We start from the raw sequence: 26,445 nt of genomic DNA on the forward strand, positions 1-26,445 counted from the left end.
GCGCGAGTCGTGTGCGTTAATTTCATGATTTAATTAACGTCATGTTGTGGCAGAAAGGGAAATGAATGAAAAATTAAGCTCCAACGATTATGGTGACGTGAAGAAAATGATTTTAAAGACTGTGGGAAAAAAAAAAACAACGGACGAGAAATATCGCGAGATTTGGCGAATCCTTCAAAATTATCTCCTTTTAATATTCAGAGAAATTTTTTTTTACACAGATGATTATTTTAAACCGTCACACGGTTACAAAAGGAAATACTTAAAAATTATTTCCCATAGGTTACGATTCCTATTAAACAACAAGTTTCCCTCAGGGTTTTGCGCATGCGCAGTCGCGAAAACGATTGTCTGGAAGAAAGAGGCGGCAGGTGAGGAGAGGGGGGGGAGTTCGATAAATTAATAAACTCGTTCACCGCTTTATAGCAAATTTATATATGTTATATATATATTATTTATATTATTGCCGCGAATGGAGAATAATATGTCTTGGTGATGTAAGAATTCCTAATCGATTGGATCGCCTCGCTTGTCCCTCAGTAAGTAGGCCTTTGCCTTCACCATGACCATGTGTTCAAAGGTTGGGAGTCTCGGCCTCTGGTACTTTACATTGTTTCCTCACGATCGACGTTACGATGAATCGGATGTGCTGAATAAACGTTCCGTGTGACGAGATTTCGGAGAATGAGTAAATTTAATACCGTGCCCCTCCTGGACGGAACCGAGGGTGTTGAGGTTAATTCGAGGTTAATCTGCAGTTGTATTCGCTCCCTTGAAGAAGATGAAAAAGTTGCGACACCGTGGATTCCACAATGTGAAGGGAAACTATGGGGGGGGTGGGTGTGAGGGGAAACTATGGGGGGTGGGTGTGAGGGGAAAATGGGGGGTGGGTGTGAGGGGAAACTATGGGGGGGTGGGTGTGAGGGGAAACTATGGGGGGTGGGTGTGAAGGGAAACTATGGGGGGTGGGTGTGAAGGGAAACTATGGGGGGTGGGTGTGAGGGGAAACTATGGGGGGTGGGTGTGAAGGGAAACTATGGGGGGTGGGTGTGAAGGGAAACTATGGGGGGTGGGTGTGAGGGGAAACTATGGGGGGGTGGGTGTGAGGGGAAACTATGGGGGGTGGGTGTGAGGGGAAACTATGGGGTGGGTGGGTGTGAGGGGAAACTATGGGGGGGTGGGTGTGAGGGGAAACTATGGGGGGTGGGTGTGAGGGGAAACTATGGGGGGTGGGTGTGAGGGGAAACTATGGGGGGTGGGTGAGAGGGGAAACTATGGGGGGTGGGTGAGAGGGGAAACTATGGGGTGGGTGGGTGTGAGGGGAAACTATGGGGTGGGTGGGTGAGAGGGGAAACTATGGGGGGTGGGTGAGAGGGGAAACTATGGGGGGTGGGTGAGAGGGGAAACTATGGGGGGTGGGTGAGAGGGGAAACTATGGGGGGTGGGTGAGAGGGGAAACTATGGGGGGTGGGTGAGAGGGGAAACTATGGGGGGTGGGTGAGAGGGGAAACTATGGGGGGTGGGTGAGAGGGGAAACTATGGGGGTGGGTGAGAGGGGAAACTATGGGGGGTGGGTGAGAGGGAAACTATGGGGGGTGGGTGAGAGGGGAAACTATGGGGGGTGGGTGAGAGGGGAAACTATGGGGGGTGGGTGAGAGGGAAACTATGGGGGGTGGGTGAGAGGGGAAACTATGGGGGGTGGGTGAGAGGGGAAACTATGGGGGGTGGGTGAGAGGGGAAACTATGGGGGGTGGGTGAGAGGGGAAACTATGGGGGGGTGGGTGAGAGGGGAAACTATGGGGGGTGGGTGAGAGGGGAAACTATGGGGGGTGGGTGAGAGGGAAACTATGGGGGGTGGGTGAGAGGGGAAACTATGGGGGGTGGGTGAGAGGGGAAACTATGGGGTGGGTGGGTGAGAGGGGAAACTATGGGGTGGGTGGGTGAGAGGGGAAACTATGGGGTGGGTGGGTGAGAGGGGAAACTATGGGGGGGTGGGTGAGAGGGGAAACTATGGGGGGTGGGTGAGAGGGGAAACTATGGGGGGTGGGTGAGAGGGGGAAACTATGGGGGGTGGGTGAGAGGGGAAACTATGGGGGGTGGGTGAGAGGGGAAACTATGGGGGGGTGGGTGAGAGGGGAAACTGTGGGGGGTGGGTGAGAGGGAAACTGTGGGGGGTGGGTGAGAGGGGAAACTGTGGGGGGTGGGTGAGAGGGGAAACTGTGGGGGGTGGGTGAGAGGGGAAACTGTGGGGGGGTGGGTGAGAGGGGAAACTGTGGGGGGTGGGTGAGAGGGGAAACTGTGGGGGGTGGGTGAGAGGGGAAACTGTGGGGGGGTGGGTGAGAGGGGAAACTGTGGGGGGTGGGTGAGAGGGAAACTGTGGGGGGTGGGTGAGAGGGAAACTGTGGGGGGTGGGTGAGAGGGGAAACTATGGGGGGTGGGTGAGAGGGGAAACTATGGGGGGGTGGGTGAGAGGGGAAACTATGGGGGGGTGGGTGAGAGGGGAAACTATGGGGGTGGGTGAGAGGGGAAACTATGGGGGGTGGGTGAGAGGGGAAACTATGGGGGGTGGGTGAGAGAGGAAACTATGGGGGGTGGGTGAGAGAGGAAACTATGGGGGGTGGGTGAGAGAGGAAACTATGGGGGGTGGGTGAGAGAGGGAAACTATGGGGGGTGGGTGAGAGGGGAAACTATGGGGGGTGGGTGAGAGGGGAAACTATGGGGGGGTGGGTGAGAGGGGAAACTATGGGGGGTGGGTGAGAGGGGAAACTATGGGGGGTGGGTGAGAGGGGAAACTATGGGGGGTGGGTGAGAGGGAAACTATGGGGGGGTGGGTGAGAGGGGAAACTATGGGGGGTGGGTGAGAGGGGAAACTATGGGGGGTGGGTGAGAGGGGAAACTATGGGGGGGTGGGTGAGAGGGAAACTATGGGGGGTGGGTGAGAGGGGAAACTGTGGGGGGTGGGTGAGAGGGGAAACTGTGGGGGGTGGGTGAGAGGGGAAACTGTGGGGGGGTGGGTGAGAGGGGAAACTGTGGGGGGTGGGTGAGAGGGGAAACTGTGGGGGGTGGGTGAGAGGGGAAACTGTGGGGGGTGGGTGAGAGGGGAAACTGTGGGGGGTGGGTGAGAGGGAAACTGTGGGGGGTGGGTGAGAGGGGAAACTGTGGGGGGGTGGGTGAGAGGGGAAACTGTGGGGGGTGGGTGAGAGGGAAACTGTGGGGGGTGGGTGAGAGGGGAAACTGTGGGGGGTGGGTGAGAGGGGAAACTATGGGGGGTGGGTGAGAGGGGAAACTGTGGGGGGGTGGGTGAGAGGGGAAACTGTGGGGGGTGGGTGAGAGGGGAAACTGTGGGGGGTGGGTGAGAGGGAAACTATGGGGGGTGGGTGAGAGGGGAAACTATGGGGGGTGGGTGAGAGGGGAAACTATGGGGGGTGGGTGAGAGGGGAAACTATGGGGGGTGGGTGAGAGGGAAACTATGGGGGGTGGGTGAGAGGGGAAACTATGGGGGGTGGGTGAGAGGGGAAACTATGGGGGGGTGGGTGAGAGGGGAAACTATGGGGGGTGGGTGAGAGGGGAAACTATGGGGGTGGGTGAGAGGGGAAACTATGGGGGGGTGGGTGAGAGGGGAAACTATGGGGGGTGGGTGAGAGGGGAAACTATGGGGGGGTGGGTGAGAGGGGAAACTATGGGGGGTGGGTGAGAGGGAAACTATGGGGGGTGGGTGAGAGGGGAAACTATGGGGGGTGGGTGAGAGGGGAAACTATGGGGGGTGGGTGAGAGGGGAAACTATGGGGGGTGGGTGAGAGGGGAAACTATGGGGGGTGGGTGAGAGGAAACTATGGGGGTGGGTGAGAGGGAAACCATGGGGGGGTGGGTGAGAGGGAAACTATGGGGGGGTGGGTGAGAGGGAAACTCATGGGGGGGTGGGTGAGAGGGGAAACTATGGGGGGGTGGGTGAGAGGGGAAACTATGGGGGGGTGGGTGAGAGGGGGTGGGTGAGAGGGAAACTATGGGGGGGTGGGTGAGAGGGGAACTATGGGGGGTGGGTGAGAGGGGAAACTATGGGGGGGTGGGTGAGAGGGGAACTACTATGGGGGGTGGGTGAGAGAGAGGAAACCATGGGGGGTGGGTGAGAGGGGAAACTATGGGGGGTGGGTGAGAGGGAAACTATGGGGGGTGGGTGAGAGGGAAACCATGGGGGGTGGGTGAGAGGGGAAACTATGGGGGGTGGGTGAGAGGGGAAACCTGTGGGGGGGTGGGTGAGAGAGGAAAACTATGGGGGGTGGGTGAGAGGGGAAACCTATGGGGGGTGGGTGAGAGGAAACCATGGGGGGGTGGGTGAGAGGGAAACCATGGGGGGTGGGTGAGAGGGAAACTATGGGGGGTGGGTGAGAGGGGAAACTATGGGGGTGGGTGAGAGGGGAAACTATGGGGGGTGGGTGAGAGGAAACTATGGGGGGGTGGGTGAGAGGGAAACTATGGGGGGGTGGGTGAGAGAGAGGAAACCTATGGGGGGTAGGTGAGAGGGGAAACTATGGGGGGGTGGGTGAGAGGGGAAACCTATGGGGGGTGGGTGAGAGGGGAAACTATGGGGGGTGGGTGAGAGGGGAAACTATGGGGGTGGGTGAGAGGGATGGGGGGGTGGGTGAGAGGGGAAACTATGGGGGGGTGGGTGAAAAACTATGGGGGGTGGGTGAGAGGGGAAAATGAGGGATGGGGGGGTTGATGTGGTGAGAGGGAAACTATTGAGAGAGGAAACTATGGAGATGAGGCTATGGGGAAGATTTGTTGGTGGGGATGAGATGGAAGATATGTTGTTGGAGGGGATGAGAGGGAAGCTATGTTGGAGGGGATGAGAGGAATCTGAGTTGGGGGAGGGGTGAGAGGAAAAGCTGTGTTTGGGGGGAGGGCTTGTCTGATGAGCAGTTTGGGGGAAGATTGGTTTGGAGGGCGAGGTGGGCGAAGTTGGGGTGGGGGTGGTTTTGGGGGGGGCACTTGGGATGGGGAGGGTTGCACTGGAAGAAGGTTTTCGGAGGAGGGTGCAAAAAGAGGAGACATAAAGTGGAGGGATGCTGAAGTGTTGGTGTGGAAAGAAGACGGCATGTCAGCGTTGTGGTGGGTTCTGATGTGCGTTCATGGATGTGAATGGGGAATTGATTGTTGTGTGCAGCCAACCTCTGCCAATTGGACTTCTCAAGATTCCCAATCTGGTTGCCATGACATCCCTCATCCTTCATTCAATGCAGGCAGCAGCCTCTTCCCTCTCTTCAGACCATGACAAAATCACAAGCTGGTCAAACACTTTGAATATGTCTCCCTCTCTGAAAGGACTGTATGGCTCCTGTGTATCACAATTAGCCATGTTCTTTCTTGGGCAAACCAATTTTCTAAGTTTGCTTCCAAAGCCAGTCGCTTACTGGGCATGCTGCGTCGTACAAAGTCCTTCCTTGGCACACCTGAACTATCCACCTGCATGGCAAGCATCCACAGCTTGATGGAGCACTGCTCTCCCCTCTGGGCTGGCTCCCCTGCCTCACACATTGCTCAGCTTGATGCTGTGGAAACCAAGGCCTTTGGGATTATTAGAATGCGATGAAGCTGAGTCTATGGGCTTATCACTTTCCGATCACAGATAGGTTGGTCATCGCTTCTACCACATCCTTTTTGGTCTTGCCACTCTGCTTTGTCTGTGCATTGTCTCTCTTTCCCCTCCCCCCCCCCCGGGTATCTGCAGGGTGCAAACGGCTCACAATCGACCCCCTTCTCGTGAAATTCCAAAATCCAGCATCTGTTCACCTCATTTGTTCCTCTTTTTTTCATCTCCCCCCTCAACCCCCCCCCCCCGACCTCCCCGCCTTCTTCACCCCTCCCTGTGAAATCAACTTCGACATTCTCTTCAATCTCATCCTGCCCTCCAGGTCTTCAAGACAACTGTTCACCACCATGTCGTCATCCTCCATCCAAATCTGTGGTCTCTTCTACCTCTACCCCCTCCCACCCCCAACCCACACACCTCCCCACAACTCCCAAGCCCTGTACTTCCTCCCCACATCCATTATTTGTCCAAGTCCCTCTTTCTTTCATCCATCGACTGTTGCATCCTGATCTGTTCAGTTTTCTTGCTCTTCCATGAGCTTTGACTGTATACAACTTCCCACCGCACCCTCCACTGGTTTGATCCAGTGGCGTTGGTCACAAAACAGGTGGTGGGGAAAGCAGTTTTTGGGGGAGGTAGAAGTAATGCTCTGGAAAGTTCTGCTTATGTTGGAACTTCTGATTTCCTGCCTGATTGTTCTATGAACACCAACCTCGTCCAGCACCGATACAGAGGCACATTCTGGTAGATTTGGTTGAGAGGACGCTACTTTGTGGAAAGGGGTTAGTGCGTTGGATGAGGGTGTTTCTATCATTCGGAGCAATAACTTTTCCTACGTAATGTAATACCAAGACTAGGCTGAGCAAATTTTGTCCCCCACAGCGGTGTTTCTGAACACTGCAGTTGAGCGCCTATCTGTGGAAAGGACCAAGATCACCGTCATGCTTCACCAGAGAAACCATGATCCGTTTTGACCCCTCATTTGAAATAAAAAGGGCAGAGTGCTTATCGTTCATTAGGAGTATTGTAGGTGGGATGTGACACAAATCCTGAATTGGGGGTGGTTAGGCTGCCCTTTGGCATGAATGTCAGATGTCATGCTCTGCCTCTCCAGGGCCTCCGGATGGGTGCTTTTGACAAACGTTTCAAGGTCATAATCAAACATGGTGCGTCACGGGGGGCTCGCAGTTTGGGAAGGAATAAACCTTTTTTGGAGAAAAGTGTTGGCGTTGGAAAGGTGCAGCACTTTTTTTTCCTTTTTAGGTCATCTCTTCGAGCATGACCTAATAATATTGGTGTTGAGAGGAGAGGTGACAATCCGTCCGTCTGTCCGTTGCGAAAATGACGATTTTCAAATTCTATCTCCTCCGCCATTTCTCAAGCGATCTTGAATTTGATTGTGGCATATGAATATATGGGACAATTATCTAAATTTTGATCGTGCCGGATTTTCGATTATTCGCTTTCGTTTTCGTGTCACGTGACTTCAATTTTGGCAAAAAATGCGAAAATGACGATTTTCAAAATCTACCTCCTACATTTCTCAAGCAATCTTGTATTTTAGTGTGGCACATAAATCTATGGGACAATATCTAAATTTGGCCAGGCCGGATTTTCGATATTTGCTTTCGTTTTCGCGTCACGTGACTTCAAAGTTTGCAAAAACTGCCCTACCTTTAGGAGGCTATATATTTTCTCGCAGAGATGACAGTCACTCCCGCATTGGTGTATTTTTTTTTTAATTATTTTAGAAAGGCAATGAGCAATCTAAAAGAGGTAGAGTGCTCCTTTAGTTGTTTTCTCGCTCGGAGTCTGCTCATTGACTCTGCCATTTTGGTCCAAGCCAGAAAAATTTAATAACTGAAGGAAGGTCCCAAGGTGCTGTGTGTGTGGTTGTCTATCTGTCTTTGTGTTTTTGGTCTACATTTCTTTGCCCAGAGACTTGGTATAATGTGAAATTCTCTTTATGATGAATAAGTTCATTGGAGTGAAGGATTTCTAATCTGTGCTTTCCTGTGTAATCGTGTATTTATATCAACCATGTTGCGAAAGACATTTTGACAAGCTACGTAAGACGAAGACAAAGTGGAAGTGTAATTGTAAATCCGTGAGCGGTAAAATCAAACAAAATTGATTTTTGTTTAAAAAAAAAAAAAAGCAGTAGACAATTAAAACCATTTTCTCTGTTTCCATGGTGAGTGGTTAAACTTGCACAAAGTGAATTTATGATCATGTTTGCATGGGCTGTAATTGCTCGGCTAATCATTGTGTTCGTTCCTGTTTCCATTGCTACGGTCAGGAGATCTGCAATGGCTCAGCAGTTGAAAGACATGGCAGGGAGGCTTGGTTCGGGACCCAAGGGGCTTGGCACCGGCTTGAAACTGCTGCTTGGCGCTGGTGCACTTGCTTATGGTGTCAAGGAATCTATGTATACAGGTGAACTCTGTTTGTTGGAGTTATATTTTTAAAACTTTTATACAGGGTATGGCACTAATATCTGACATGTTTCTGTTACCTCTGCCACCAAAGATAAGACTGAACTAGAACAGCATTCTGGAGCGCATACCTCCTCCAGGCTGAACAGTTTACGTTTTGTATCCCACTGATAAGGCCGGATCTGCATCCAGACCTGAACCAAAATATAATCGCCTTGTTCTTGTTACCCAACCAGCTCACCCACCTAATTTTGTCCCAAGTCATCCACAACGTTTTGAGATATAGTTTTTGGCCCCATCTTTCATTTGGGAAGATTCAATTAAAAACTAGAACTGCCACTTTATAACTGCTGGCAGTTATGACCGGGTACCCAGTCCGTCCGCCTTTGATACAACATGGGACTTAAATCATAGTTGCAATTTTCGCATTGAAAGGATAAGCGGTGCCAGAGAAAACATAATTTAATGGTGATACAAACACAGGCATGCTTCGAGACGGCGCGGAACAGGCAAGTTACGAACCGGGCAGCACAAAGCGTTCAATTTCGTTATTACTGGCTTCCAGATTCAAATAATTAAATAATTCTGGCTCCCAAACCGCGTGACCGATCAGGTTGAAATTTTAAACTTTTGTTTCGCATGTCGCCTGAATTATAAATGTGAAGGTTCGCATATATAGAAGCAGCGGTTCCAGAGTAAACATTAATTAATATTTATCCTTCAATCCAAGATAGTGGACAAACCATGTGACTTATGATGTCATAATTTGCACCACGTGTGCAAACACAATGGTGGATGATAACTGCAAATTTTTGCTTCTCCAGGTTAAACAGTTCCAGAGAAAACATTATTTAATATTTTTCTTAAAACCAACATGGCTGCCAAACCCTGGTCCCGATCCCGTTGAAATTTCAAACCCTCATTCCGCATGACTGTTCCACCATAAAGGTGATGTTTCACATTTATTGATGCAGTAGTTCCAGAGTAAACATTAATTAATATTTTTCCTTCAATCCATTATGGCTGCCAAACGTTGCGTCGTACCTCAAAAGGGGGTGAGAACTTTTTATTCGTCATGGAGAGGCGGTCATAGTGGTGGTTTCGCCTGGATCTGTTCAGTCGTTTCAGAGAAAAAGACGTTTAAAGATATTATTTTTCAATCCAAGATGGCTGACGAACCATGTGACCTATGACATCACAAATTTATATTCTGCTTCCATCTGGGTATTGGAACACGTTTGTGAAGTTTCGTGTTAATCGGTAAAGGTGCGTTTTTCTATCCAAGATGGCCGCCAAACCATGTGACGTGTGACGTCAGAATTTTTACCACGCGTGCACACACGATGATAGATGATAATTGCAAACTTTCAATTCATTAGGTTAGGCGGTTCCAGAGAAAACATTAATATTTTTCTTAAATCCAACATGGCGGCCAAACCATGTGACTTATCAATTCGAAATTAACAAACTTATATCGCCTACGTTTCCCGAATATAGTTCTGAAATCTCCCCTTCATCGGAGCAGCGCTTCTGGAGAAGATGTTTGAAGGTTTTAGGGTTTTTTCAAGATGGCCACCAAACCGTGTGACCGATCAAGAAGAAATTAACAAACTTGAGAAAGGACCTCATGGGGAAAATATGTATGAAGTTTCGTCTTAATCTGTCTTGCCCTTCTGGAGAAGAAGATTTTTAAAATTTATTCATTTTCAATCCAACATGGCTGCCGAACCTTGTGACCTATGATATCATAAATTTAAATTCTGCTTTCCATCGTCGACCCGAATAAGTGTGTGAAGTTTCGTGTAAATCGGATAAGGTCTATTTTTCTATCCAAGATGGCCGCCAAACAATGTGACTTCTGAGGTAAAAAAATTTTTACCATGTATGCAGACTTGAGGGAGGAAGGCACTTGCAAATTTTCGCTTCGATGGCTTATGAAATACGAGAGAAAACATTATTTAATATTTTTCTTAAATCCAACATGGCGGCCAAACCATGTGACCTATCACTTTGAAATTAACAAACTTGCATCGCATACATTTCACGAATATACTTCTGAAATCTCACCTTCATTGGACCAGCGCTTCTGGAGAAGATGTTTGAAGGTTTTAGGGTTTTTTCAAGATGGCCGCCAAACCATGTGACGTATCAACAACAAATTAACAAACTTGAAAGAGGACCTCAGGCGGAATGGGCGTGTAAAGTTTCGCCTCAATCTGCACAGCCGTTCTGGAGAAGATTAAAAAAAAAAAAAAATTCAAAACAAGATGGCGGCCGAATTACGTCACCGATGACGTCAAAATATTTTTTTTCTGCGATGAATTTTTGTGTAGATGACGCTCAAATTTCAAATTTTTTGCCATGTGCCGTTCTACTTGACGAATTTTCACTGGGATACCTCTTCACCAATGACGTCACGAAAAATCACACGTATTCCCGAGAGGGAGCTTGTTAAAATGTATCAAGCGAAATTTTTTTACCCGAGAAGGTTTCAGAGATAGAGGTCCAAAGTTTATCTGTTTTTTCAAGATGGCGCCCGTACCACGTGACCTATGACGTCACAATTATCAATTATGTATGCTATCAAAAAAGATACATATTTGGTGAAAATTTTGTGTCGATTGGTCTTACCATTTCTGAGAAAATGGCATTTAAAGCGAAAAAAATTGGAAATTTTGCAAATTTACGGCGGAAGAAAAATAATAATAAACTTAAGAAAAACAATAGGTTACCCAGTCCATTTGACTGGGTACCCTAATAAACTTAAGAAAAACAATAGGGTACCCTGTACTCACAGGGTACCCTAATAAATCTCGGATTTGGATCTTCACCAAAATCTCATCAATTCGACCTTGTCACACACAAACTCTCCACAACGTTTTATCCGAATCTCTCCGTAACTTTTTGAGATATCCTGCTCACAGACAGATGGGGGTGAAAACGCAACCCCCATTCATGTTCGATGGCAGAGGTAACGAGGTAAATCGTGTTTTTAGTAAACGAAAGTGAAGTACAGATAAGGGATATTGTGTTACATCTTAGTAGTGTATGCATCCCAGCTGTACTTGTTTAAAAAAAAAAAACACATTTTACATGCTGCCCATTACAATCGATACACTCCCTTCATGAACTAGTACATTGTTACCTCCACCCACCGAAGGTGAAGGAGGTTATGTTTTCACCCTTCTTTGTCTGTCTGTGTACGGGATATCTCAAAAAGTTGTGGACAGGTTGGGTGTGTGACGAGGACGAACTGATTCGATTTTGGTGAAGATCCGGATCTCGATCCGACAACTAGAATTTTTTGAAGTGATTCTTCACCATTGAGAGATGGGGTTAAAATGATATATGGCACGATATCTCAAAAAGTTGTGCACAGATTAGGACGAAACTTGGTGGACACGTTGGGTGTGTGACCATGACAAATTGAATCGATTTTGGTGAATATCCGGATTCGGATCTGGATACAATAATTATTTTTTAATTTTTTAAGTGATCCTTCACCATTGAGAGATGGGGCCAAAAACGATATTGTACTGTATCGCATGATATTTCAAAAATGTATTGGGCGCGATATGTTCTCGTGGATCAGGTATGCGCTCTACCGAATGCCCTTCGAGTTCGTTGCTGCTTTCAATGTCATTATCAATAGCAGTGATTGCTTCAGTGGTTGTCTCTTGTGGACTCACTGCAGGAAGTCTTACATGCTTAAATGGATGAACACTACCATATTCATAAAATTTTTATCATAAAGGAGAGAATGCTGTTGCGACACAGGGCATGTCTGCATGGAAAGTCCTTCCTGAATGTTCGCTGATTTGCAATAGTGTAATATAGTTATAAAATTTTAATATGCGTTGGCACGTCATAATGTTCCATCATTTAAATCTTCAGGGCTTCACCTGTAATGCACAAAATAATTAATTGTACAGATTTTTCTATAAACTCTATACATTGCAAATGTGTCGCACATAAATACCACATATTGTGTTTTGCACAGTAAGCTGTTTATTGCTGGCAGTGTGGTGCTGGCATTTGCTTATTTACTGTGCTACATTATTTCCTGCACAGACAGCCTGTAAAGCCATTCCATGGGTTGCAGGTTCGTTATGTAGGGCACATGACCCACATCAAATCCTCCTCATTGCTTGTGATAATTCTCTGTCGTTGTAATATTGTTAGAAATTGCATTGGTGCTCGGTGTTTTTGTTTTTATGTGATTGAACAGTGTCTGTAGGTGAGTCAGTCAGTCAGTCAGTCAGTCCGTAAACACTTCAGTCATTATCGCTTCAACCAAACGCACAATTTGATGAAACTTAGCCACAAACTTCATGCCTGATGCCGAACAAAGGTGTATCGACTGCATCAAAATCGAAGGGAGTCTACTGGGGGAGGGGGGGGTCGATTGTAGCCTTGAAAAATAAAAAATCCTTAAAATCTTTTCCAAAACGGCTGAACAGATCGAGGTGAAACTTTACAGCCTATCCATGAGGAACAAAATGTTCTCTACCTGTGACATCATAGGTCACTTGGTTTGGCAGCTATGCTTTTTTTTTTTTTTGAAGAATAATCCTTTAAAAATCCCCTCGAGAATGCTTGACAAATCAAAGGGAAACTTTTTCCACATGTTCCCCAAGCCCTGGGGATACCGGGGTGTTCACGAATAATTAATAGGTCACATGGTTTGGCAGACATTTTGGATTGAACGAAAATCTTTTTTAAAAAAATCTTTCTCTTGAACCGCTTCATCAATTGATGTGAAACTTCACAATTATGATTTCGTCGTGATGTGGAATATATGTTTTAAATTTCATCCTCATCAGATGCATGGTCTGGCAGCCAGGATTATTTAATATTTTCAACCTGGGTTCAGGGATTTAAACGAAATCTAGTACTAGCATGTATAATGATGTAATAATGTGGACGGAGCTATATCTGGCGACGTCGCGATATCAGAATGCCCTTCTTGTTTTGTTGTTGCCATGATAACTTGTGCTGGAGAGATTTCAACCAAACTTGGCAGAAATATAGACTGCAATACTTCGATGATTTTCATTTCACCTTCCAAAAGACAAAAATCATTTGAGTACTGCAGTAACTGGAGCCAATGAAGGGATTTCAACCATATGTGGCACAAATATGGACAATAAGTAATACAAAATAGACCGATTTGATTTTGGGTTCAATGGGTCAAGGGTCAAAGGTCATGTACCATTTGAAGATTATTTTTCAGACCACAACTCGAGTTGGAAGCATTTGATGTTGTTTCTCTTCTACTTGTGTCTCTTATCTCTCGTGGCCTTTCATAAGCATGGCTTTCTTTTTGTAGTTTTGTGTACATATACCTTGGATCGGAGCTGTTTGGTTTTCATATGGTGACTGTGTTTTTGTACCTATTCACCCACGTTGCTTTAGACATTTCCATTTGCTTTTTTCGGTCTTCTCTACCGAGATGACCTAATAAAGCCGGACCAAATGTCCGTCCGTACATACGTCAACAATTTTTCTTTCCGATCTTGATGAAACTTAGTATGTGGGTAGAGGTCAATGAGTGTTGCACAATGATATAACTTTTGTCAGGGTCAAGGTCACGAGGTCACGTAAGTTATAAAAATCGCCATTTTCAAAACCTATCTAGTCTGCCATTCTACAAGATATTTGGCAACTGTTTATTGATTACGATAGTAAAAAATATTATCTTGTATCTAACCGGACAGATATTTGAATTTCCTTCCCGTTTGATCGTCACGTGATCTGGAAGATGGCCAAGAACGCCGATGCGATTCGCAAAGAAGGAAGGAAGGAGAAATGAAATATAAATATAAAACACATTTTTAGCCTTTTATATTTATACATTTTCTGCCGAAGGTGCAAACGTTTCAAAACCCGAAATGTAAACATCGGCATTTATTTTCAAAATATAATTTCGTGTGCGCGCCAAAATGCCGAGTCATCTTTAACCAAACTGCGCAGTTCGAGCTGCGCAGTAGAACTGCACAGTAGTCTTCGGTCATAACTGAACATTGAGAACTTGTGGTATTATAGAGATGACCTTCACCCCCACACGGGGGTAATTATTATTTTTTTTTTTTTGTATACCTTGTCGAGTCTCGTGTTGGAGCTAACGCAACGCACAGCAAGGGGAGTCATAAGAGGGGCAAGAGTGGGAAGGACAAAACAGTTTGGAACAGAGACATTAGGAGATCTGTGGAAGGGAGAGGGATGTTGCGGGGAACATGGGGAATACAAGATGGACATTACAGGCGCTTTCAGGAAGGAAAGAAGGGAATTTGAAGGAGGTGGGCTTGGGTGGATTATTGGGGGTAGAAAAGATCGAGGATTTGGATGGGGGATAAGAGGTGGTGGTTAACAGCTGTTTTGAAGGCCTGGGGGGAAGAATGGGATTGAATAGAGTGAGGGAGTTTATTGCAAAGGTGGGAAAAAAGAGGAATGAAAGAGTGAAAGTGAGCAGTGATTCGTGATTTTGGTAGTTTTACCAGAAGGGGGTTGTTGGCGGACCTTGATCGCCCTGCGGAAATGTAGTGGGGACAAATCACAGAGAGAGCAGGGGGGCGAGGCTGGAGAGGAAACGGGAGAAGACAGAAAGACCACCGACCTGCCTGCGGTGAGAGAGTTTGAGGCCCAAAGACTCAGCTTCATCGCGGGAGATACCAATGATCCGAAATGCCTTTGTTTCACAGCGTGAAGCTGAGAAAGGTGGGAGGCAGGAGCACGAGCCCATAAGGGAGAGCAGTACTCCACCAGGCTTTTTATCTTGCCAAAACAAAGTTTTTGCAAGATATGTTAGTCAGCTTGTATGTTTTTTTTTGTTGTTTGTTTTTTTTTTGTCTGTAATCACGTATCGGTCACTCTGCAGAGCACAGATATCATTGGAAATTTTTGTAACTTCGCATATCAGAGGCCTATAGAGGTCCCTTTCAGCGCATAAAATTTTCAAGGTCAAAGGTCAAGGTCACTTTGTCGCAAATCAGGGGAGTCGACAAAACCCTTATTTTTTGAGTAATTTTGATCGGATCATCTTCAAACTTCATGGGAATATAGTTCATGGTCTGGCGCTAAGCTGATTAACTTTTGGTGGCGATCGGCCTTGACCTTCATGGTTTGCGCTGGAGGTCGAAAGTTTTTGACCCCAAGGTCAAATTTTGAAATCTTAGATACCATATCGAGTAATACCTCATATGAAAGCGCTTGATAAGTGCTTTCCAGATCTGTCAAAAGTTTGACGCTATGACGTCATTTGATGACGTCATGACAAAAAAACGGATTTTTTTTCATGGTTACTCTGAAGAACGATTCTCATCGGAATCTCTCGTAGGCAGATATTCCTCAAGGAGTCGCTCCTGGTGGATAGCAGCTCTGTTCACCTCAGTGTGACCTTAAAGAAGTCACACGTGGTCACCTTTTGGCAAGATATGGGTCTCCCTGCGGGTGACATTGGTTTTTTTTTTTTTTTTTTTTTTGTATACCTTGTCGAGGCTCATATGAGAGCTAACACACAACGCACAGCAAGGAGGCATGAGACAAGAGGGGCAGGAGTGGGAGGGACAAAACAGTGGGGAACAGACACATTAGGAGATCTGTGGAAGGGAGAGGGATGGGACGGGGAACATGGGGAAGAGAAGATGGACATGCTGCGGACGAAAGCTTTGTATGTGGACAGGAGCTCAGGTGGGCCGAGGAAGGACTTTGCACGATGGAGGATTCCCAGTCAGCGACTGGCTTTGGAGGCCAGGTTTGAAATGTGGCTTTCCCAGGAAAGCTCATGGCAGAACGTGAGACCCAGAAGCTTGAAAGAAAGTACTTCTTCCAGAGGATTGTTGAGAAAGTGAGTGTGAGATTTGTCGGAATTGAAAGACATGTTCCACGTGTTGGACCAGTTTGTGATTTTATCCAGATCTGCAGTTAGCGAAGAAGCTGCTGCTTGCCAGTCTGAGGGATGGCAGAGGGTGGAGTCATCAGCAAAGAGATATAGAGGATTTTCCAGAGAGTCAGAGAGATCATTGATTAAAACCAGAAAAAGAACAGGGCCCAGAACGCTACCTTGAGGAACTCCAGCATGGACAGGAAGAGGGGATGAAAGAACTCCATTTAGGGCCACACGTTGACTGCGGCAGGAGAGAAGTCTGTGAGCCATGAGTGGAGATGGCCTTGGATACTATAGGAAGAGAGTTTGATGAGCAGGGCAGGGTGCCAGACTGTCAAAAGCACGTGATATGTCCAGGGATACGGCTAGGATTTCATGTCCGGCATTGAGGACCTCCATCCATTGATGGGAGAGAAGAAGCAGCATATCCAGGGTCGAGTGACCTGCTCTGAAACCAAATTGATAATCGGAAATCAAGCCATTGAAGAAGAGGAAGGATTTAATGTCTGAAGCGATGATGGATTCCATAACCTTACTGATGATTGGGAGAAGGCTGATTGGTCTGTAGTTACAGGGATCTGTTTTTGCACCTTTTTATGCAGGGCTGTCATGTTTGCTGATTTCCAAGCGGATGGCAGATGACCTTGAGCAAATGAGAGGGTGAATAGAACAGCTCTTTCATTTGCTCTATGCACAATGCCAAAATGTTCCAGGTATAATAATAATTTTTAAAAGGTGTATAATTGAGCCAAGGCTATGGCATAACACCTGCTCATTGATCTCGATGTATTTATTTATTTATTTATTGACATTGGGTTGACCATTCACTTCGCAGTTGATGGTGGCCATCGGGCAATCATTTTCAGCAGGATTGGTGGTGTACAGCACGATACTGTTTTGTCCGAGGGCCTGCATTTTCGGTGAGCTTTCTGCCTTGTGCGTTCCAAATCCTGTGTTACGAGCTGTTTTGATTGTTTTTGGTCTTTTCTGTGCTGCTCCGAGTGGGTTGTTTGCCAAGTTTGAAAAACTTGTTGTGACCTTTGGCTTTTGTCTCGCAGGGTGCCGTGGTTTCAATACCCGATCATCTATGATATCAGGGCGAGGCCTCGAAAGATTTCTTCACCCACAGGCAGTAAAGGTAATCATTTGCTATCTTTTCAGGTGAGAGTTGGGAAGTGTTACAATTGTTGGACAATGTGAACGAAAATGAGATTTTGTCTGCTTGCAGACCTACAAATGGTGAACATCACTCTGCGTGTCTTGTCAAGGCCAAATGCTGCCAACTTGCCACACATGTTTCAACACCTGGGTATTGACTTTGATGACCGTGTTCTGCCTTCGGTCGTTAATGAAGTGCTCAAAAGCGTCGTGGCAAAGTTCAATGCGTCTCAGCTCATCACACAACGAGCGCAGGTACAATATACATTCGTCCATCTTGAATTGCAACTCGAAAGTACAATGACTTCATGCTTTCTGAACAGTGCTGTGGATTTTTTTTTTTTTCTGAAGGTTAGTGAGGAAGTGGGGAAAATTTTAATGTTAAAATTGGTAGGGTTTGAGAAGGCCACATTAAGATCGGGCCTCTGAACTTGCTTACTAAATATCCATGAAGGATCACATCTGGGTGGTTATGTAATTCTGTAACGGACATTTTTTTTCTTGCGCTCTTCTATCGGTCTGTCATTGCTCCATTGTTGGAAAAGTGGCGTGATGGGGGTTTCTGAGCATTTTGACGCTGTAAAGTGTAAATGTTATCTCCGCACAGGTGTCTCTCTTGATTCGACGGAATCTAACAGAACGAGCGAAGGACTTCAACATCATCTTGGATGACGTTTCAATCACAGAACTCTCGTTCAGCAAGGAGTACACTGCAGCCGTAGAGTCGAAGCAAGTCGGTAAGGTATTCCAGGAATGTGCTACTCTGTACCTTTCAGACGTACCAAACATAAAAACGGCTTCTTCTGTTTTTTTTCTCACCAAAAATGCAGAGGATGTGGCAATCAAGAAATGGATTTTTGGATTCGGCACAAAATTTTTATTCAGAAACCACTCTCAAACCATTTGGCCTCAGACGTGTGATTAAAGTGCCGTAGCTCTTGGAATATAAGCTGTTTGGCCTGGGTTAGAATCCTGGCCTGGCTATAAACTGCCATCCTGGTGTTTCGCAGACAGGGTGATTCATCGATGCGTGTGGCAACCCTCGCTCGGACAGTAAACTGGACGCCTCCCCTGCCGATGTTTATTTGTGCACATTAAACATCCCACAGTGTCCTTTTGCAAAGAGTAAGTGAGCTATTGCCGGCACCCTGAACAAATTCCAAAATCCCTGCCCTGACTTACTGAGTCGTGGGTGACCTGACCAGGATTGTGACCAAGTAACTTTGGCATCACCAACACCAACACCAATATAGGGCATTGTACATGATTGTGATGATGAATATGTGGATGGATCATCATTTTTCGTTCTGCTGCTCTCACCCCACCCTCACCCCAATAAATTTCTGTTAGTGCATCCTCCCTTTACAAACATGTAAGGGAGGATGTACATGAAGACACCTCAGTTACCCACCTACAGCATAACCTTTCTCATGCTACAGTCGAGTTTGTCCAAATTGTGTTTATTTCTTTCCTGTTCTTATGGCTCATGCTGGGTAACTGAGTATCACACACTATTTTAATCATGATTCTTTTGTCTGTGCAGCTCATCAGGAGGCCCAGCGTGCACAGTTCTTTGTGGAACGTGCCAAGCAGGAGCAACGGCAGAAGATCGTTCAGTCAGAGGGAGAAGCTGAGGCTGCGAAAATGATATCCTTTACTTCTGTGCACTTCTAAAGCCTAACCCTGTTGGGGGTTTTTTGGTGGGGGGGTGGGGGTATTGGAGATGGGGAGGGGGTTGGATATGGGGAGGGGGGGGTAATTGTTCAAGTTTAGTTGCATTTTGCCAAATGATGATTCAAAGGCGAAAATGAGTCCACTTGCTGCTTTGCTGTTTGGACCGGTTGGGTGTGGTTGGGAATCTTGGCCATCGAAGGACGGAGTAATCTGATGGCTGTAAGGCTCAACCCAAAGTGTGTTGCCCTATGCCGATTGCAAGACCACTCCATGAAGACAACCGGAGTGGTCAGTTCGGTTGTGGCGTACAGTAGTTGAGGGTTAACTGGTGATCCCGATTGGACCTATTATGATGCGGTGGTCATGATCAAATATTTGGTAATCTGATGGCATTGCTGTTTGAGGCAGAAGCAATTGTGGTTATTGTCATCTCATTCTTTCATTCATGTATCTTGAAAATAGTCACATGGACAAATCAGTTTTATAGCTTTGCTGATATCACCACCACCATTGGTTTATGGCATATGCTTTTCAGTACTCAAACCTGTTAGCTTAACTAGTTACTTGGGTGCAGCACTTCGAGATAACCCTGGATACCTGAAGCTGCGTAGGATCCGGGCTGCACAGAGCATTGCACGGACGGTAAGGTGTCGTTCAACTCTGATGCTGAGTGCGTGGTGAAAACGCAGAAAGAATTTTTTTTTTATTGCACCTGAGGTTTTAAACTTTTAATCCTGTACCACCTGGCAGGATTGCCGAGTGGTGTGCACACTTTCCTCTAAAGCCATCTATTCTGGGTTTGAATCCTGATCCAGTTATAAACTGTCATCCTGGTGTTTAACAGGTAGGGTGATTCATCAATCTGTGTGCCGTCCCTCGGATGGACGTTACACCGGGTGTCCCATCTGCCAGCATTAGTTGGTGGACGTTAAAGATCCCCGTCGGTCCTTATTGCCGGCAATAAGGAGCATTAAAAGTAGACGTAAAAGATCCTTCGTGAAAAGTAGGCGAGCTATTGCCGGCACCATGGTGATAGCTCAGCCGACAAACAAACAAACCGCAATAACATGGGCATAATTGTGGTCGTTGAAGAGGAAGAAGAAGCCTGTACCACCGACATGGTGGAAAGGAAACATGAAGCCGGCTGAACTTTTGTGTGCGATTGTTCTTTGGTTTCACCAACGCCTACTTTGCCTGCTGTCTCCTCCAGATTTCTAACGCTCAAAACCGTGTGTACTTGAACACTGACAACCTGGTGCTGAACCTGCACGATGACAAGTTTGACCAGTGAGTTGATTGCAGTATTGGTAAAGCTTGGTTTGTTACTCACAGGTGTACTGGCTTCGATAATTGAAATGGTGATTACATTTTCTTAGCTGATTTAAGAAGTTAATTGTTCTGAGGGGCTTAATGAAGTTGTTTTCCCCCACCCCTCCCCTTCATATCACTTCTTGTGCCCTTCTTCACATCGATTACAGAGCCAGGTAAGTGCACACTACCGTTGCAGTCATCATTATATGTTGTTTCTCCTGCACTGTCCTTTTTTGTAATGCCCTGCATGTTGGAAGTCGTGACATCAAATTGACTTCTAAAACACCATGTTTATTTTTAAAATTGTAGTTTGATTCCAAATTTGATTATTTGCCATTGTGTTGTTACATAACCCTCACACCCCCTCCCCCTTAACCTTCCTTCCCTCACGTGTAGTTCCACCTTGATCAGCAATCAGAAGAAGAAGAAGTAGAGGTTTTTTTAGTGAATTCATAGTAAAAACCCCAGCCAACTTGCAGGCCTCGTGCCTCTCATCTCCACATGACATCGAAGACAAACCAAACTACGGAGTGTATGGTCCGCTGCTCTGACCCCATTGCGCAGGTTGTTGGCAATGATGTGATGATGCAACTCAAGTTGTGCATCAATGTATGAGTTTGCAATCCCAGTCCTCTTCCGTATCAAGTAGAACAGATATGATGGGGGATTTTTTTTTGCCTCCGATTGTACAAATTATTTGGTACCATAAATATTAACCTCCTTCCCTGAGGTGAAACGGATTAGGACAGCCATTGGATTGTTCAGGAGATATCTTTGTCACAAAATACAGATTAAGCCACTTGCTTTCATGGAACTTTTTAAAGTTGCAACATGTTTGCTTCTGGCCAACTACGTAATTAATAAATGAGTATATTAAACAGATGGTGTTTGATTCTGCTGGAAGTGATTTATTATTATTATTATTTTTACTTTTTTCCCCTCCCCCCATGTATGCTTTGCTATAACATTTATATCACCAGTCTTTGTGATGGAGAGGAGAGGGGTGGTGCAAAGCATTTGATGTATGGAGTGAAAAGTAGCTTCCATTTCCTTGAAGGAAGTTTAATTTGAAGTTAAATAAAAAAACCCTTCATCCCCGTCCAAGAGCAGCCAGTGTGACTTGTCTCCATCATATTTTGTCAGAGCCTTACCTGAGTACCGCACTCTTTAAGACTATGTTGTGTGTGTAAGGGATGCCAGCATCAGCCTCGTAGAAAACATCCATAAAGGGAGATTAACCTTTTTCATGAGACTCTCAATAAAATCTTCCTAATTGTTTTTTTTGGACATGTGCAGAGGGGAGGTTATCGTTTCACAACATGAATGGAGCTTCTGAACAGTATTTATTACTTGTACTCGTGTTCCACTTAAAAATCAAATTCCTTTGGAAATGTGTTTGGTTTGTGTTTTTTTTTTTAACCCCTTCTCCTGAAATCCTGTATGTATACCATCACGGAGGAGAATTTCCAGGGCATAGATTAACCAATTGTCTTTGTTAACTGTCTATAACTGACTGTCATCTTGATTTCATCTTTATATTTGGAGCATTAAAAATGAGTAGAAACAAATGTCGTTACGCTGATGGTAAAAACCTTTGTTGAAATGATGCGATACAACTTTATGTTCAATTGCTGTCACTGCAGGTGTTGTAGCAACTTGGTCCTGTCACTGCCTTCTGAACCCTGTTTAAAACTGGAGCTTGAATTGTCATGTTGTCACCTTTGTGTGCTCGATGGTTAAATGTTTTTATTTACATAAAATCCAAACGAGGCCCTTCCGCTCCGATAAATGCATCATGGCATTAAACTCTACGAGCGCATGTGTACCGCTGCACTTCCTGCTCAGATGGCTTCAGCAGTGTAAACTCGTCTATTTTAAAGGCTGAGGATGTAAATGATGGTGAAGTCTCTGACCATGGTTTCGCCATTATGAACTAGTCAGGATGACACATCATATAATCGTTTACCTGTGACCATGCAAACATTGTCAGTTTAATACTGTTAAACTTCGTAGCTTGATGGAGCAGCAAGGCACCGCTCATGTTCCCATAACAGCCGGAGCTGTGTGATATGTGAGCAGTGATGTCTGTCCCTGCCACGAGCAGTCAAGCACATTACCTCTGCCTTACTGTCCATTACCTTTAAATTCCAGGGGGCATTGGAATTGGCATGAATAAGCTGCAATGCCCCCTGAGTACAATTCCTGACAGGCTGATTTTATACATATACATATATATATATATATATATATATATATATTTAATTGCCCATAAACCTTGTCTCCTGCCAGCAGAGTACATACACAGTTTAGAATGGGAGCAATGCTGGATAATCGTGAATGCCTGATGGAGAGTGACAAAGTAAATATAAAACTGTACACTGGTGTTTTGGTGAGCTGGGCAAAGGGAAGGAAGTCTGCACCTTGTTTTTATATATTGAGCCTGACATGTAGTGGGGCAACTTAGCTAAATATAGCATAACAATTGTGCATTTTGTGAGGAAAGCACCAAATTTAGCACACTCGTAGCCTATCATATGAACAGATTTGGATATTGGGCCATCTCAAAATTTTTGATGGCAGTGGAAAATGGCTGCCACAGCCATCGGCGGCTGAATTTGAGATGGCCCAATATCCAAATCTGTTCATAATATGTTTGGCTACTAATGTGCCAAATTTGGTGCTTTCCTCACAAAATACACAATTGTTGTGCTAAGTTGCCCCACTAATGTCCTTGTCTAGAAACTCAACTGCTTTCATCATTTGATCTTCAAAACTCTTCCAACAAAGCTCTTCATCTTTTAGAACAGCTAGAAGTCTGAAGGATTCAAATCTGGTGAAATGGCTAGATGGGAAAGCAGCTCGTATCCATCGTTTAATCGCCAAAACCTGAGCTGTCTGTTGATTCGTTTTCCTGGAGATGCACCCACTCCATGATTTTTCCCACAACCACCGAAGTGCGTAGGTGTCGTGCTACCCTATTGACTGTCTCACTTTTTGGAAGCAAGTCAAGTCATGATCAACCTCTTACTGTTCCAGAATCCATTGGCTGTGACGACTGCTGATTAAATTGGCAATGTTTGAGGTATACTAACCTTTAAAGGGAAAGATGATGAAGTAATGTTTCAGGAGAGCTCTTGTTACAGCGTGGCGACATCACGCTGTTATATAATTGGCTGTTCTGTCCTGTGTCTTCTGTCACACTTATGGCCACGTACGTCCCTTTGATCTGAGGGCTATAAATAGAAATTTGTCCGTCACAACTCTTCCCATCATGCATGCTAATACACCATGTCTACATTTAAATTTTATAACTGCAAAATTGTTTCATCGTTCTTAACCTAGACTTTTACTGCCCCCAGCCACGGGATATCGAAGTATTCGCTTCTTGTTTCAAACGAGATGATTTGTTTACAAACTCATCTGAGCCTAAGATGATATTTCTTTTATTCTGTTAAACATTCCTTTTTATATGTTTGGCATTAATGTGGACCTCACAGTTGCATTTTAATGATCAACAATCTTTGTGCCTATTGCACTTTAAACAGTAGTGTTCCTGGCCTTGGAGTTTTATTTATTTTTGTATGAAAGGTACACAGAGGTCAAGGCTCAAAGAAGAGCAGTGTGACCTCTTCTCTGAAAACGAAATGGGAAGGATTGCCCCAAGTTGAAATTCCAAACCGACGAGTCGGTGAGTACACAGATGGCATGCAGGCACAAATTGGACTTGTTAGATATTGCAATGTTAAAATGGCATGGCAATCTCAAATAATCCATCCAATTCATTGCTTATTATTTTGGGTTCGGCGAAAATAAAAAACGTAAATATAAAACGAGCTGCATTGAAGTAGTAACCCATCAAGAGAGCATGGTGAATAATAATAATTAAAAACGAATAATACAATACAAGTAGCATTTAAACGGGGCTATTCTATCCTTTAGTTGCTTGGGATAAAAACTGTGGCTGTTGATTTGGAGGAGAAATTTGAAATGTTTCAAGGTGTTGGCAATAGCTTGCCTACTCTTCACGAAGAACACCGTGGGATCTTTAACGTCCACCAGTTAATCCCAGCGGACAGGACTCCCATTTAACGTCTGCCCAAGGGACGGCACACACATTGAATTGCCCTGCTGGTGAAACACCAGGTGACAGTTTATAGCTGGGTCGGGATTCAAACCCAGGCGAGACAGCTCAGAAGTCAGTGTGCATACCTCTGAGTTGTCGTCTCCAAGCCCAAAGGTCTGAGAATTGCACTTTGATTATAAGCCTTCAAAAGGTTATTGGCTCTTTGAACAAAAGGCACTTTACTCCAGGAGACAATCTTTAGCAAAGCGTACCCAGGGAGTTTGCTCTGCCCACTTGGCTCAGCGTATGCTGCTGTTCTTCTGCCTGGCCATTTTGAGCTCTGCTTGCAGCCTTTCAAACTTGATGCGAAACCACTCCTGCGCCTCTTTCAGGCTAGCTGATACCTGCCGGAGAGAAAGGAGAACAAAACTGAATTGCTCGCACCAATGTGTTAAAGCTTTGCTGGATGGAGAAAATCCTGTTGCCTTGCAGTTTGCATGGACAAGCAATTGAGAGAAGCCTGTTGTCGGGGAAAGAGCACTCCGACGTGAGTGCTCCTGAGCCGTTTTGATCGAGCAAGCCATACTGGAAAAGGAAATCGTGACAAGCCACCGAGTTCCCGTGCCTCCATTTGGTCACAGACCTTTTCCTCCACCTGAACATGTTTTACACTAGTTGGGTAAAAAGCATTTTTTTTTTAATGTGGAAGAAACAAACAACCTGGGCCTTGTTGGTTCACGAAAAATGTGACCACTATATTCGTTATTGTTGTGTGTCTGTCTGTCTGTCCCGAGCATAGCTCCGTGGGTTTTGATCCGATCCTGATGAAATTTTGGTGGGAGGTTTATATCATGATCTAGTTGTGTTTTCCTGAAAATGGGCGTGGTCCGCCCATTATGGGCTGAGCCACGCCCAAAAAACGTATTTTTAGGGGGTAGCCGATTTCAATTTGCATCTTCTCCTAGGGGTTTTGTTGAATCTGACAGGGGTTTCGGTATTTGGTTAGCACAATGGCACCTGCATAGCCCCACGGAGCTCGACTTTTCATTTTCGTCACAAAGTCACGAACTTAGAAAATTGCGATTTTTGACATAAAATTTCTTCTCCGAGGGGTTTGTCGAATCTGGCAGGGGTTTCGGTATTTGGCTAGCCCAATGGCACCTGCATAGCCCCAGAGCTCGATTTTCTTTTTTCATTTTCGTCCCAAGGTCAAGGCCACAAGGTCACGAACTTATAAAATTGCGAATTGTGTTTTTAGGGGGTAGCCAATTTCAATTTGCATCTTCTCCTCGGGGGGGGTTGTCGAATCTGGCAGGGGTTTTCGGGATTTGGTTCGCCCAATGGCACCTGCATAGCCCCACGGAGCTCCATTTTTAGGTCATCTCTACCGAGATGACCTAATAAAGCCGGACCAAATGTACGTCCGTCAACAATTTTTCTTTCCGATCTTGATGAAACTTAGTATGTGGGTAGAGGACGATGAGTGTTGCACAACAATATGACTTTTGTCCGGGTTCAAGGTCAGGGACGAGGTCACGTAAGTTATAAAAATCGCCATTTTCAAAACCTATCTCGTCTGCCATTCTACAAGATATTCGGCAACTGTTTATTGATTATGAAAGTAAAAAATATTATCTTGTATCGAACCGGACAGATTTTTGAATTTCCTTCCCGTTTGATCGTCACATGATCTGGAAGATGGCCAAAAACGCCGATGTGATTCGCAAAGAAGGAAGGAAGGAGAAATGAAATATAAATAATATGGAATAGGCAAAGCCTAGAAGCGAACGTAGAATTCTTCTTACATTCGCTTCTGACTTTACATAAAACTTGTTCACAGCTGTATACTTGCCAACTATACCGTGGTACGTGTAAGCACCGCACAGCTGATGATTTTGATGCAATTTCCGGTTACTTTGGCCTGGATTCGGGATCAGCGAACAAATAATGTAAATCACAATTTAAAATATTTTTTGATGATGCGGGAGATATCTTTATTAAAATTAACTTTGGGGAAAAAAAAAAAAATAAATAAATAAACGATCACGTCTAGTCAAGAATAAAAGAAATTAAAACTTCCGGAAAGAGTTTCAAAATCACTCCCGGTAATGTCAAATACTAAATAAACACTTCCTGTCATGAAAAAAATAACTTTCGGAAGTATAAAATTAACTTTGGGAAAAACATAATTGAATAAATAAATAAACACTTCCGGTCATGATCTCCCGGCATGCATCATTCCCCATGACAAAAACCGGAAGAAAAAAAAACAGCAACACAACAAAAAACGGAAGCAAAATGGTCATGGCCAACGACACGGATTCACAAT

The 26,445-nt window shown here is 45.3% G+C and overlaps 2 protein-coding genes and 1 non-coding gene across 8 annotated transcripts in view; 2 read left to right on the forward strand and 1 right to left on the reverse strand.

The window, feature by feature from the left end:
• The first annotated feature begins 228 nt into the window (after positions 1-228).
• PHB2 (prohibitin 2) lies at positions 229-21,897 on the forward strand. The gene is made up of 10 exons (XM_085899264.1): positions 229-371; positions 7,890-8,026; positions 16,746-16,830; positions 16,969-17,048; positions 17,139-17,323; positions 17,676-17,805; positions 18,612-18,715; positions 19,307-19,384; positions 19,953-20,029; positions 20,221-21,897. Exons 1-10 carry the CDS (start codon positions 328-330, stop codon positions 20,228-20,230), a joined length of 930 nt encoding a protein of 309 aa, XP_085755390.1. The 5' UTR covers positions 229-327; the 3' UTR covers positions 20,231-21,897.
• On the forward strand, positions 18,851-19,134 carry LOC147019051 (small nucleolar RNA U85). The gene has a single exon (XR_015048996.1). It is a non-coding gene; the product is annotated as a small nucleolar RNA U85 (small nucleolar RNA).
• A 1,706-nt stretch (positions 21,898-23,603) lies between the features above and the next one.
• Positions 23,604-26,445, reverse strand: part of LOC147019052 (coiled-coil domain-containing protein 150-like) — a 99,609-nt gene continuing 96,767 nt past the window's right edge. For all 6 annotated transcript variants that reach the window (XM_085899247.1, XM_085899251.1, XM_085899250.1 and 3 more), the window contains one exon: positions 23,604-24,520. In XM_085899247.1, coding sequence (XP_085755373.1) covers positions 24,416-24,520 — 105 coding nt within the window. In that variant the 3' untranslated portion in view covers positions 23,604-24,415. The remainder of the gene's footprint in view (positions 24,521-26,445) is intronic.

Source organism: Eptatretus burgeri, chromosome 10 (genome assembly GCF_056783735.1).
Source record: "Eptatretus burgeri isolate ZD-2024b chromosome 10, Ebu_testis_v1, whole genome shotgun sequence".
In the NCBI taxonomy this organism is placed as follows: Eukaryota; Metazoa; Chordata; class Myxini; order Myxiniformes; family Myxinidae; genus Eptatretus; species Eptatretus burgeri.

What these genes read in the sequence shown, in the direction of transcription:
- PHB2 (XM_085899264.1), top strand. Translation starts at nt 328, where the DNA reads ATGCGCAGTCGCGAAAACGATTGTCTGGAAGAAAGAGGCGGCAG. An exon ending in CTGGAAGAAAGAGGCGGCAG is followed by an intron (nt 372 to 7,889) that starts GTGAGGAGAGGG and finishes TGCTACGGTCAG; the next exon opens with GAGATCTGCAATGGCTCAGC. An exon ending in CGTAGAGTCGAAGCAAGTCG is followed by an intron (nt 17,806 to 18,611) that starts GTAAGGTATTCC and finishes TTGTCTGTGCAG; the next exon opens with CTCATCAGGAGGCCCAGCGT.